The sequence below is a fragment of the Pelodiscus sinensis genome, chromosome 1, assembly GCF_052426305.1.
Source record: "Pelodiscus sinensis isolate ZL-2025 chromosome 1, ASM5242630v1, whole genome shotgun sequence".
Classification (NCBI taxonomy): domain Eukaryota; kingdom Metazoa; phylum Chordata; order Testudines; family Trionychidae; genus Pelodiscus; species Pelodiscus sinensis.
Window position 1 is genome coordinate 148,277,603 of NC_143052.1, and position 13,546 is coordinate 148,291,148.

Here is a 13,546-nt window from a genome sequence, read left to right on the forward strand (position 1 = left end):
ACAAGTACCATCCCTGACAGATTTGCCCCAGATTCCTAAATGGCCCCCTCAAGGATTGAGCTCACAACCTTGAGTTTAGCAGGCCAATGCTCAAACCACTGAGCTATCCCTCTCCCCAGGGATAATTCCCACGAGTCCTAATTAACAATGTAGATTAGTGGAGAATGAACATCATGGTGCTCTCAATCACTGCTAAGCAGAAGTGCCTTTACCCAGATGTGCTCTTCATTTGGGAAGGGACATTACAGGGAACTTTAATATTTTTCTAAGCTTGTCTGTTCCCAGAGAGAAGTCCCATGCTAAAGCTAAGTTTTAACTGTGCAGTTCCACGCAGCCTTTCCCAGACAGAGGAGGGGTAAGAGGGAACAGATGTATGCAAGTTTGATTTTTTTTTAAAAAGTGCCCCATTCTCAGCCTTCCTGCACCAATGAGTAGCATTAAAGAGTGAAGCACTGTTCAGACTGGCTTTGCAAACGCCTCAGAATTCCAGTGTGAAAAGTCACTGATCCCGCTCTTGCCAGGGGGCCTGGTGTCCCATTAGCTTTCCCAATCTCTAGCCCCTGTTCTCTACCACTCCCATCCCCACATCACCCCCAACCAAAGCCACCTGTCAAATCCACACCTCCCATGACTCGGTCACTCCAAGCAGCGACCTTTACCACTCCGTTCCAACTCAATTAAGTACATTAAATAGGTACTATTTCTATGTTAGCCTCAGAATTGTTTTCTCTTTAAATAGACTCTCAAACCTTGAGCTCCTGGGGTGGAGCTTGCAGCCCGTCATTGTTTATAAATACTCAGATTTCAGTACAGGGATTACAAAACCGATCAGGAAAAATTCATAGTTCCTTTTCCTCCACTGAGGAGGGTAAAAGCCCCATTGTTTGGGGTCATTTTAATCTGATGTGGCAGAGTACGACTCCTTCATTCCCTCCGATGCAGAGGAAAGGCTCCAAAAGTCACCATGGTAACATACTTCGCAATTCTTTGCCTCCTTTCATTTGAAGAGGTTGGTCTGTTTTTGAAGGTGGGCAAAGTGACTCAGTTACACAGTAAGTCATGCCTAGAACTCCTCTCCTATGGGCATTTGCCTTACAGTTCTTTCAGTCCAGATTGAACTCCTCAGGCACGAACATTAAACTTCCACTGGGTCTCCCATGGCCCACAAAACCTATTTTCTCCCTAGATTTTTATGTAGGCTGCTGCTTCCAGGCTCCGTTAGTGACAGCTGTTTGTAGAGACTGGGAAAGGCTGCTTGAAGTCTAGCAATGCAGGGCACATTGGCAGAAGCAGATGGAAAAAAGGCAGAACACAATTTTCAATAGGGACTTTTTGTTTTGGGGTTGGGGAGAGAAGAAAGTAGCTGCCTCAGAAAGCTGCATGTGCAATGTCTGGATCTCCATCACCATTTCATACAAATTACTTGGCACTTGTCATGCTGAAGGCAGGAACCTGCATTGCAGCCCTGTCACAATGGTATGCTGTAGGTTTCCCCACTTCTCTTACTGTACCTCCTCGATGTACCATAAATCCCCAGTTTCCTTTTAAGTACAGGCTTGTACATTAGCACAGCATTACATCAAGAGTCCTAGGGGGAATTCACTACCAACGGTCAGCTAGCATGAGCTGGTGACCCCATTGAATTAATAAGTTTTAAGATTGTATCAAAATGCACAAAAAAAATCTCAGCAGTCCTTCCCCAGTGCCCTCTGTCAAGATGTGGTGGCTTGACAGGGAGATCTCTCTGCTATCGCTAAACCTGAGCCTGGAGAAGAGCTTGACAAAAGGCTTCATTCATAATCTTAATGAAGAAAAAAGCAGCAATGAAGCTGCTCTAATCGGATGGGAGGGAGAAATAGGGGGGAGATACAAGGTGGATTTTCAAATGAATCTGGATTACAAACCTAATTTAACAAAATTATAAAATATGGTGATAACAGGTGCCATTACAGAATGGCTCCAGTAGAATAGTGGAGTTGCTTGGATCATGGAGGAGCAGAACATACCAAAGCTAACAACCCACCTTTGGAACGCATTATCCATACATTGTTGTGACAAGCACTGTTTGAGACAGCACATGTACAATACACACAAGCAGTATCCTGTTATAATCCATCTTTATTTGTAAAAATCCAGGTATAAAATCTTAGTTTCTCTCCTTTTAAAAAACAAAAAGGCACATAAAAACTACTCTGTCTCATCGCCGCAGACTGATAAGTCAAAACACACACCCTCCCTCCCACCCCCAGTCTCCATCAGGCTACATTTTTTCAGGTTCACTCCGTTCTTTGTTTCATTCCTATCAGGGCACAACTCTGCATTCAAATGCTGAAAGTACATACACACACAAGGGGTGGTGGAGGGCTGGGCTGCGCTGCGCATGGAATGTTTTGCAACAGGATTTTTAGTAGTAGGTTTCTTTTTCCACCCAACCTACAGAAAAGAGGAATAAAGAACTGTGTCAGTCTCATGAAGCAGCTTGTCCCTTATTACTTCTGAACACTTAGAAGCAGTAGCCCAAATGAACGTCAGTGCAAGATTAAGTGACCTTGCTGTAATGGAAAGTCTTTCAAAATATCTGATGACTTGCAATTTTCAAACTGCTCTGACTTCCCTGAACTAGACAAACATGAACCATTTTCTAGTGAAGTGTTCCTCCCCCATGAGTATTTCATAATCTGAACATATTAAGAACTCAGATCTTAAGAGAGATTAAGGCCACAGTAGCAAACCTTGTAGTTCACTGCTCTTCATGCTGTTTAGCTAGAACAGGATTTTTTTTTCCAGGGGAGGGGGAGGGGGAGGGGGAGGAGGAGAAGAGATGGGCCAGAGGGGGAACAAACTATTGAACTGGAACAGTAAAAAGAGACAAATTCATATTAATCTTGACAATTCCTATGGCATATTCACTCACAGAAAGAACTGGTCTTCAAGACCGGTATCATTATTCGATTATTATTTATCCCAAATGGAGTTTGAATACATCTATCCCCTTTCTTACAAGCTTGCTGAATGAGGTATCTTATTACTACTCTCTCAATTTAAAAAGATTAAATGGCAATTGACGACAAAGTATCAACATCTATAGGCAACAGGATACATGTGAAATGGCTACTGGGAATTCCCTCTCCAGCCTTGCAGTGTTGTGCCTTGATGCCCAGAGATGAAGAACTCTCTGATCAACAGGGCTGGAGTATCTACCACATATGTAACAATGCTCAGTGCACCGGAACTACATATTCTTACCTCCAGGGCTGCGTCTGATAATTAGTTTTCTGACTTCATCATACACGAAGATAAGCAGAGAGTATGGGAAGGCACAGAACCACCAGGTCGGTCTGTTTAGGGGAAAGGCATGAAGAATACAGACAGTTCATTGCAGAAAGACTCATTAACCAGCATTTGGCAGCAGATTTTCACATTTATGGTACAGACTGTGTAGATCACTGAATGGAGGCAAGTCCAGACCCGCCAATATAGAAACTCCTGCAAAGGGATTCTGCTGAAGCAAGAATCACTACTGAATTTTCCCATAGGAAAAAACCCTCATCTGATTCCAGATAGAGATTCCAATGAAAGGTGTGCCACTGTACCTTTGTCCCATTTAGTACTAGCTCCTTCCGCACCACTGATCTGAGACTGTTTCCTTCCAAGCATGCATAATTTTTTAACCTATGGCCTTCAGAATCCAAACTCACAGTACAAGCCAATCACATGGAAGATTCACATCTAGGAGCTGGAGAAGTAGCACTGGTGCCTCAGCATCAGGTTAGGTGACACTGAACAGCTGGGACTGTCGTCTTTTGTAGACTTAGAAGTCCCCATATTTTCTCATCAAGACGACACGGCAAACTTTAAAGTGGTTGTTTAGCTTTGGACAAATTCAAATTTGTTCTGCTTTTAAATGTCCCATTCTGGTTTCAAATCAGATACAGGTTGTATTTCCCACTTCCTGCTCTGAAGAATTATCGTGCAATTTTAAATAGATGCCACTACCTACCCAGCAGAGAGCCGCACTTTAGCAGCTCGGGAAGGGAAAGCTACATGTGACACCTGTGGTAACTGTACCCATTATGGATAAAGGTGCTATTCTTCTTCCTGCACATAAAGCGGCTACTAGCTTAACAGCAGGTGAACTAGGGAGTTGTGCTGCTTAACTACACTGGCATAGGTGAAAAGGTATAACTTGTGTTTAGACAAGCCCTATGCTTTGACCTTCATGGTCAACTGCCAGAGGGGTGGAGAGGAGATTCCTGGTGGGCAATATAAGCTAAGAAGAGAGACTTCCTGTTGATAAGAGGTGATTCTCCAGTCTCAAACCAGTGGGCAGTTCCAAAGCTTCATTTTATAAGCCACTCAAACTCTTGGAGAGTCCATTTATGCTGTCACATCTTAGCAATAAATGTGTTCTGTTGCAACTGTTGGAGTAACAGAGCTGAAATATCAAAACATAACTTACTTCAGTGGATACATCCTTAGGGCAACATCCATGCCAGGACAGTAAGAGAGGAAAGCAGCCAGAGCAGTCTCTTCAAAGAGCCCAAATATTAAGATCTTGTTCCTCGGAAAGACCGAAAATGTTAGTGTGGAGACATCTTCCTCATCTATTATGCAGATTTTTGCCTGGGAATCTGATTCACTAGGATATTCTTTGTGAAAAACAGTACAGAAAATTATGCCCTCTATTTCTACCTTGTCTTTGACTCTGGTGTGAAGGCCATGCAATGAGAGACTGAGTTATCTTACAGCTGAGAATCAGAGAAAAATCAGTTGTCCACCTATTCATATCTTGCCTGATTACAGAGAACTCTGGATCCCCCAGAAGCTGTCCTCTTGACCCATTAATGCACTTAATCAGCACTATGCCTCTATTAATGCAGCTAATATAATTATCTGGCATTTGCTGAGATGGCCTGCAGTATTATACTGGGGCCCAAGTGACCACTATTGCTGCAGCCTGCCAGCTACGACAGCACACGGATTCTTCCTTAAAACCTGTCTATCCTAGGCTACTTACTTCATCCCCTGCTGGAAGACTGAATTCCGTCTGGTCTTGCAGATAACCAAGTCTGCCCACTGCACCACCACGATGCTGACAAAGAAGGCTGTGTGGCAAGTGAATTCCACAATTTTCCTCTGTTCGTAGGTCTAGAATTAAGGAACAGCATTCATTATTTTAAAAATTCACCTTCTGCATTCCCCATGCATGTCTACTTGTATCCCAATGTGGAATTTGGCTTGCACCCCCCTTGTTGTGCTCAAACTTACCCACTGCTGGCCATAGCTGTCCTCAACATCGTTCACCCACCGATCATCCCATTTCACTCTGATCCCTAGCAAGGAGGAGGGCAAGAACCCATTCTCTGCTAGGATTACAAAGTAGGTGAAGAAGCCTCCGAGGGCCTGGATCATACCTGATTAGATCAGAAAGACAAGTAAAGCTATGCAGCCTGCAAAACATGGTCATGACAGACGAGTGATTCGCTAGACCCAAATTGTTTCTTCACATAGAAGCCTCAGACCCATGAAATCCGTCTTCTCATTTACCCCAACCCCCCACTACAGGGAACTGCATTTCTGCAGCTATAACGTTCTGTTCCTTTGACAACTATCCAACAACCACTCCTTCCCCATCTGAGGGAGAGGTCTCCATCCATGTTCCATACTGTAAAGGCCTCAAACATTGTAATGGAGCACAAGATAAAATACCCATTGTTTGTGGGGAACATGGGAGGAAGAAACAGCTAAATTAATAAGGCTTCAAGGTCTGCTGCAATTAACCAGCCTGTGAACTGTGGCACATCTTTCATCAAGCCTCTAATACTGCCATGTACAGGGGCATACTGGAGAGAATCTGTTCCTTTTAATTAAAGGAAACAATGGGATCTATGTTCCTCTCAACAAGTCTGAGCTCAAGGGCAGCCAGCTACTTTGCATTGCTGTGTATGTAAATAATATTACTGTGAAAGCGATTCAGTGGATGAAGTAAGCTGCATGTTACTGCTGTGCACCACTACCTTAAGTTCTCTTGAAAGCCTGAATTTCCAGATTCCCAAATACAACAGCCTACATGGCCCAAAGCCTGTACCCTACAGAAACATGGTAGCATCTACTGCCCCAGACTGGTTTCACAATCCCCCTCCAGGCCAAGCCCATGAGCACAGTCCCTATGGATGAATGAAGCAGAAGCTTACCAATCTGCCCATAGGCCATGCTGATTAGTCTCTCATTCACTAGCTTGTCCGTTTTGGGGTTTCTGGGCTGTCTCTTCATGATATCGCTCTCAGCTTGCTCATATGCCAAGGAGATAGCAGGAACCTTTGTGTGGAGGATAAGAGTTGGCATTGTACAGAGGGTTGACAAGATTATTTTTAAAATGAGTGGGCAGCTGCCCCTCTGTTTCATTATAGCAACCAAGAAACAAGACAGGCCTGGTGCCAAATAATGAAGTTAGACTGAAGGCCTACATAGGTCCGTCAGGCCTATAGGTAGTCCTATGCCCTTATATAGTCCCTTGCTTTGATCCTCTCTGCTTTGTAAGACTACCTGTCTCCCGAGAACTGAAGCCTGTTCAGTGGGCTGTGGAAAGTATCTAATGACAGGCAACATTACAAGGCTAAGAAACAAGCTGGCTCCATATTCTTTTGGTTCTGCATTTAGAGTCCCAAGGGCACGCACAGGTTCTAAGGTACTTACCATGTCAGTGCCCAAGTCAATGCAGAGAATAGTGACTGTTCCCAGAGGCAAGGGGATGTTAGCAATGATGAAGAACAGGAAAGGTGTGATCTCAGGGATGTTACTGGTCAGGGTATAAGCAATGGACTTCTTCAGGTTATCAAAGATCAGACGACCTAGGAAGGAACAAATCCTCTTTACCAACACACGGCAGCCAGGTGGTTTACAGAAGGCTTTATTCTGAAAGCTAAACACATTAGTTAGTACCCGACAGCCTAGACACACCAGTTTCCCCCACCCCTCAATGCAGGGGGAAAAACTAATCACAAGCAGAACTGAAGTGCAGTGGAAGTTCAGATATTGTATTTAAGTTATGTTCACTACCAGCAGGTTCCGCTGCATATAGAGGAAAGAAACCATCTTATTTTCCAATTCACTGTGGGTTATTCAGACATAACTGTTACTGAGTCCTCAATTTCAATTGCCAATGCTCTCAAAGACCAATGCCAATGCTCTCAAAGACCAATGCCTTGCAGCCATGGCTGCTGATTCAACAACAGGCATGGGGAGAGGGAAGCCCTATTGCTGGTCTGGCCTTCCATTTCCCTTCTGCTGGAGGTGGACCTCCACATAAAATTCAGTCTCCTTATTTCCACAGCTACCAACATTGATAGCTCGAATGTGCCCAGAACATGCCCACTGAGGTTACGTCTACACAAGCAGGGCTAAAGTCGAATTAAGCTATGCAACTTCAGCTATTTTAACCGCTTAGGTTAAGTCAAAATAGCTTAATTTGGCTGTTGGTGCTGTCCACACAGCGGGAAGTCAAAGGAACACTTTCCTGTAACCCTCCTTTCATGAGGAGTAAGGGGTCTGAGAAAAGTCCTCCAGCTCGACATTTTGAAATAACGTCAATTATTCCAAAATAACGTTGTGGTGTAGATGTACAAGTGTCAAGTGAAGTTTGACAGCAGCTTGGAAACTCACCTTCCTCTACGCCAGTTACAATGGATGCAAAGTTGTCATCCAGGAGAATCATGTCAGCTGCCTGTTTAGAGACATCGGAGCCAGCAATACCCATGGCGACACCGATGTCTGCTTTCTTCAGTGCTGGGGAGTCATTCACACCATCACCAGTAACCGCTACAATGGCTCCCTATGCACAGAAAGAGGGGGGAAAAAACCCCATCAGTTTCCACACTAGGAAGTGCGCAAATTTGTACACATAGTGCTTCAAAGACACTGGGCAAGAGTGTCCCTGTCTTCCACCCTCCAAGGAGAAGTCACAATTCAGAACCAACCATTTTTCTGAACGAGACCTCTAGCTGGAAACAGCATTTTGTGCAATGTTTAAGACCTGATGAAGGTCTTGGAGGTGACCAGTGAAGGATGCTGAAAGCCTGAATCTTCATTCAAGTAAAGTGGCCAGATATGCCTCTGAAATGCAGAGTCAGGTAGAAATGTCATATCTGGACTTATGTTCTCCATAGAAAGCAGCACTAGATGCTTCCTGTCTTAAGGTGGGGTGCTAAGGATGTTGAATGTTCAAGCCCCTCCCCTCTCCAAAAAAGTATGTAGACCGTAAAAAGCTAACTTCAGCAGCTTCCTGCCTCTCCCCTCTTTGCAGGTCACTTTACGAGGCCTGCAGCGAAGCACAGCACTGATGTGAAAATGTACATCACACACCTGTTCATAAGTGAATATTGACACTACAAGAAATCTATAATGAATGCCTAGCTGTGGCTCAGACCAGTAAAGGTATTTCTACAGCCAGGGCTGCTGCTATAAAGAAAACCTTCAACAGCTGGGTAGACATGCCACAGAGTGGTAAGAGATCTCGGCCATGCTATTATTCTTGAACATACTATGCAGCAGGCTTGAGCTGGTAAAGTGATTGCTTTTAAGGAGGATCCGATAGCCTAGCCTTTCCCCCTTACCTGTCGCTGGCAACCTTCCACAATTATAAGTTTCTGCTGAGGAGAGGTCCTGGCAAACACAATTTCTGTATGATGAGTCAGAATGTCATCTAGTTGTTCAGTGGTCATGTCCTTCAGATCTGTGCCATGGACAACACAGGCCTTGGCATCCCTGGGTTTTATAGAACACAGAAACAAGAACACACCTCCCATTAGCCCACAACATTAAAAGCAGAGGCTTCCCATTAAAAAGCCACCAACTTCAGAGGAAGAAATATCAAGTTTTATGAGGTTTGGGATGTCACATAATGATCAACTCTTATTGTAGGCAAGGGAAGAAATACTGTCCGTGTGTGTTTTACAGCTGCAGAATACTCCATGTAAACATAGCTCATGTTACTTTCTAAAAAATTTTATTTTTTTTAAACTCATGCAGGGCGTTAATTTAGACTGCCAAATGACATTAGAACACCAGCCAGCTCTTACCTAGTCCAGCATCCCACAGGTCAAATAGATGAAACATGTCAGTTAATGTATATCAGAAGAAATTCCCTGTCTGGCCCCAAAGCCTGCCACCAAGACCCACAAACATGCAGCCCAAGTATCCTCCTTAGACTGCATTGCAACGTAAGTGCTATGAAGTTATTTCCTAAAATCCGACTGCAATATTTAATCTTCTTCAGTGATCCATCCCAGAGGATGTCCATTCACAGTTCAGAAGCTCTTTGTGAAAAGCCTCCATGAAAAACAAAGGCTTGGTCAAGCTAAACAATGCAAGCAGCCCAGCAACCCTATACGTAGCCAGCTATGAATATGGTGAGTTTGCCTGAAATATTTCAAATGTGCTATTGAGTAATGAAGGAGCCATGTACAGTAAGGGGAAGGAAATCAAGCCCTGAAACTATATATCTGTCCAAAGGACTGTTTTTCCTCACTTCCTTACACTCAGTACAATTATTTGTCCTATTTGAATTTTTGCAAGGCCACTCCACTTGGATAAATTAAAACAGACTAGTCATTTTCACTTTTCATTTGTTCTCCCATGAAACTTTAATCAATGCTTCAATGTCTTTGGTCCTTAAAAGGAGTCTATTAGTCATTTTCACATGTAAAAAAGAAAAGCTTAACTGTAAGAAAAGCTTTATAGAATTCAAATTTTTTTTAAATTTCAATTGATAAAAACTGATGATCTATTTAACTGTTCAGTTGTGGGAAATTATGGAGCGTATCAGATAGTGACAGTAGGCATCAAAAGTTACACCTTTACTTCATAAATTCTAATATCTTATGTACTACTGATCATATTCATAAGTCAAAGCTCTCGAGCAGCACTCTTCTTATTTTACCTCTCTAAATTTCAGCTACTGAGGGATTTCTCTCATTAACTGGTATGCATACACTGAAGTAATTTTCTGATATTTACCAATTAAAAAAATGTAATCCTTATAAGCCTAACATGCTTAAATAAGTTTTGGGTCAACATCAGACTAAAGCACCCCATAAGTATTCAAACCACTGAAAGACTGATTAATTTTAAATGTATCTTCAATGGTGATTGGTCACTTGTTCATCTGCTAAAATTTCCAGTTAGTAATTCCACATTCTCCACTCAGGACACCCTCATTAGTGCTGGCAGCTATGAAATTAGAAGAGAGAGTGTCCTGCTTTTGGTTCATACACACTAAAATGATCCAAACAAGCTTTTCAGATTTTGCTTCACAGCTATTTGCCCTTATGGAAAAAATCTAGTATTTATTCGAACATTTGAGTCAAGTAAACATTTCACTGGGCACACGACAAGTGCCAAGACAACACAATGTGCAGTGCTAGACACATTAGCTTTCCTGTATCTGAGACTGGAAGTTAAGGGGGAAATTGTATAGCGGAGACATGAGACAATATTTAATAAAAAAAAGACAGCCTTTTTAATTTCAGCATTTTTGCTTAGTACCTGGGGTTAACCTGGCTAACAGGGATGTTCAGACGAGCAGCAATATCTTCTACTGTTTCATTGCCTTCAGAGATAATGCCAACACCCTTGGCAATAGCTTTGGCTGTGATTGGATGGTCTCCGGTAACCATGATAACCTGCAATGTAAACATCAGACTTCTCTGTAAAAAGCCTAACCCGCCCTGTCAAGCAGTGCTCTGTAGAATAGAGCCTGAAGGAGTGTTAACATTTCCTTTTGTTGTCCCAAGTCAATTAATTGAGTCTAGTATAAACTAGGGATATAAACAACTAGTCAACTACCTGATTATCCGATAAGCATATGCTTATTGGATAGTTGACTAGTGACTCAACTAGTCGCTTCCCCCACCCCTCCTTGCTGCCTCTATTAGAGAGAGGCAGCAAGAGGGGGAAAGCAGGCTCCAATGCTGTGGTGAGCCGGCTTAAAAGACCTTCTCTCCCCCCCCCCCTCCCTCCCCCCAAGCACCTTCTCCATGGAGGGCAGGGTCAGAGCAGGGAACTGGCTACATTTCAAAAGCAGAAGCACTGTGCAGAGCACAGGGCAAGTGGGCGACTCAAGCAGTCCTCCACTAGCCCCGTGCTCCTCGTGGCACTTTCACCTTTGAAATGTAGCAAGAGCCAGCAGAGGTGCCCTTATCGACTAATCAAATAGTCAATGTAAATGCCACCAACTATTCAATTAATCAACTAATCGAATTTAACATCCCTATGATAAATCAACCACTGATTGCTCTCAGCACCTCCAGTACTCCACCTCAACAAGAAGCATAATCAGAATTGATGGGAGAGTGTCTCCCATCAACACACTGCAGTGAAGACACTGTGATAAGTAGATTTAAGTACATCGACTTCAGCTTGATAGTGAAGAACAGTTTTAACAGAGCCATGTTTTTTGTTCAGGAGCTCAGACAGTGTTATGCCCAGTTAAAGAGAATATTATCTCCTATTCCTGGCATGGTCTAATCCAGGCATTGTTAAGTTTTGTAGCCTTCAGGAATGGCATTACACTGATTTCTGAAGTGAACAGAGCCCAGAGAATTGTTCACTACTAGCTACAAATCTCCAGTCTCAGGAACATGTAGCTCACATGTATCCACATGGGGAACACCACTCTGAGAGCCTAGTTTCCTCCAGGTCTGAATACTGGGCTTACTGGTTTCATTTGTATTTTAATTTGTTACAGGACTCTGAGAGGGATACCTTGATTCCAGCACTTCTGCATTTTCCCACAGCATCTGGCACAGCAGCACGAGGAGGGTCAATCATAGAAATCAACCCAACAAAGCAGAGTTTTTCTACAGGAAAGTTGATCTCATCTGTGTCAAATTGGAAGCCTTCTGGGAACTGATCATCCGGAAGAGCCAAGTGGCAAAATCCTGCAGAAGGTCAAAAACGAGGATTAGTTTGTACCCGGTAAGCAGGCAAGATTAGTGGTTAATTCATTACCTGTAAATAACAGTGGTGAGGAGCTCTGTAAGGGGACATCTACACTACCAGCTGGATTGATGGGCAGCAATCAATCTAGCTAAAGTCTAGTATAAACACGATAAAAATCAACCACTGACTGCGCTCCGCATCAACTCCACCTCAACAAGAAGCGCAACGGGAGAGCATCTCCCATCAACACACTGCAGTGAGTAGATTTAAGTATGTCGACTTTAGCTTCTGATAGCATAGAACAGCTTTAACTTAGTACCAGGTTTTCTGCTCCAGAGCAGAGTCAGTGTTATGCAAAGTAAGCCTCCTGTTGGCTTAAAAGTCTTTCTAGACAAATGGCTTGTTGCCCATGCCAGGTGACCAAGCTACTTCGTTTGCATGAAGTGGAGCAGTTTTTAATATAACAGCCCACGGAAGTCACCAATTCCAACTTGCACTGCTTTATTTTGATGCAAGCAGTCTGGCTATCCTGTAGGATGGGACTCAGATGTCCATGTGGGCGGCATCCATATGAGTGTAAGTGCATATCCTACCCAAGGTAGAGATTCTTTCCAAATCAATGCTGAAGTGCCACTTAAGTGAGACAGTTAAATCCATTGCTTCTCTGGCATTATGCATGAAGGCCAACCATTGGCCGTGAGTTATAACTGCAATGCCTTACCTAGTACTCTCTCCCCAAGGCCTCCCAATTCAAGGTAGGCATTTTGAAAAGCATCTTTTGTCTCCTCATCCAGTGGCTGTTCTTTCCCATGGATCAAAATGGAGCTGCACCGATCCAGGATTCTCTCCGGGGCTCCCTTCATCACCAGCAGGTAGCGAGATTCTGATGGATTAGCATTCATATGGATGGACAGCTGAGTTGTAAGAAAAGAGCCTTTTACAGCTGTGTGTGTAACAAGATTAATGGAATTGCTTCCATTAAAAATGCCTCACAGAATAGTGATTTATTAGTGATTTGAAGGCGTCATAGGCAGAAAGCGATTAACACTCACTACTAAATAGCAACAGGGGTGAATTTGGAGTATTAAGACCGATCACTTTAAGGTGCTGTGGAAGGAGGAATTCCGGCAAGTGCTCTCCTACACCCCTGTGTAACCAAGGATATTAAACTTTACTGCAGGGGTTTAATTTCAAAAGATCATATCTGCAATTCATTTAGTTCCACAGATTCAACCTCTCCCAGTCACCTCTCACAAAGGATGCACTATGAAACCCCCAGATACATAATAAATAAATAAAAATCTTATGTCCTAGTTGAAGTCAATGCAATTCCACGGCAGACAGTGCTAGGTATTATTTAGGGCTCATCTAGCCTTAAGCACTGTGTAATCAAATAGGGTCCAGGAACCTTCATCCCTCAAGAGGATCTTGCCGTCTTTTACCTGGTATTTGTTGGTAGAGTTGAATGGTATTTCCACTACTTTAGCATTCCTTTCTCTCATCTCTTTGACAGAGCCACAGCACACTTCGATACATTTTAAAAGTGCAGATTCAGATGCATCACCTGCAACTGCCCTCTGTTAAAATAAAATTTCACACATTGTAAAAT

General features: G+C 43.2%; 1 protein-coding gene across 1 annotated transcript in view; it reads right to left on the minus strand.

Moving 5' to 3' along the window:
* Positions 1–2,100: 2,100 nt before the first annotated feature.
* ATP1A1 (ATPase Na+/K+ transporting subunit alpha 1) overlaps positions 2,101–13,546 on the minus strand; it is a 30,448-nt gene continuing 19,002 nt past the window's right edge. The window contains exons 11-23 of the mRNA XM_075905635.2: positions 13,380–13,514; positions 12,659–12,851; positions 11,761–11,936; positions 10,543–10,679; positions 8,613–8,763; positions 7,663–7,831; positions 6,697–6,851; positions 6,195–6,318; positions 5,269–5,414; positions 5,018–5,148; positions 4,460–4,561; positions 3,247–3,338; positions 2,101–2,433 (exon numbers count right to left, since the gene is read on the minus strand). Of these exons, the coding sequence (XP_075761750.1) occupies positions 2,405–2,433; positions 3,247–3,338; positions 4,460–4,561; positions 5,018–5,148; positions 5,269–5,414; positions 6,195–6,318; positions 6,697–6,851; positions 7,663–7,831; positions 8,613–8,763; positions 10,543–10,679; positions 11,761–11,936; positions 12,659–12,851; positions 13,380–13,514 (1,740 nt within the window). The 3' untranslated portion in view covers positions 2,101–2,404. The remainder of the gene's footprint in view (positions 2,434–3,246; positions 3,339–4,459; positions 4,562–5,017; positions 5,149–5,268; positions 5,415–6,194; positions 6,319–6,696; positions 6,852–7,662; positions 7,832–8,612; positions 8,764–10,542; positions 10,680–11,760; positions 11,937–12,658; positions 12,852–13,379; positions 13,515–13,546) is intronic.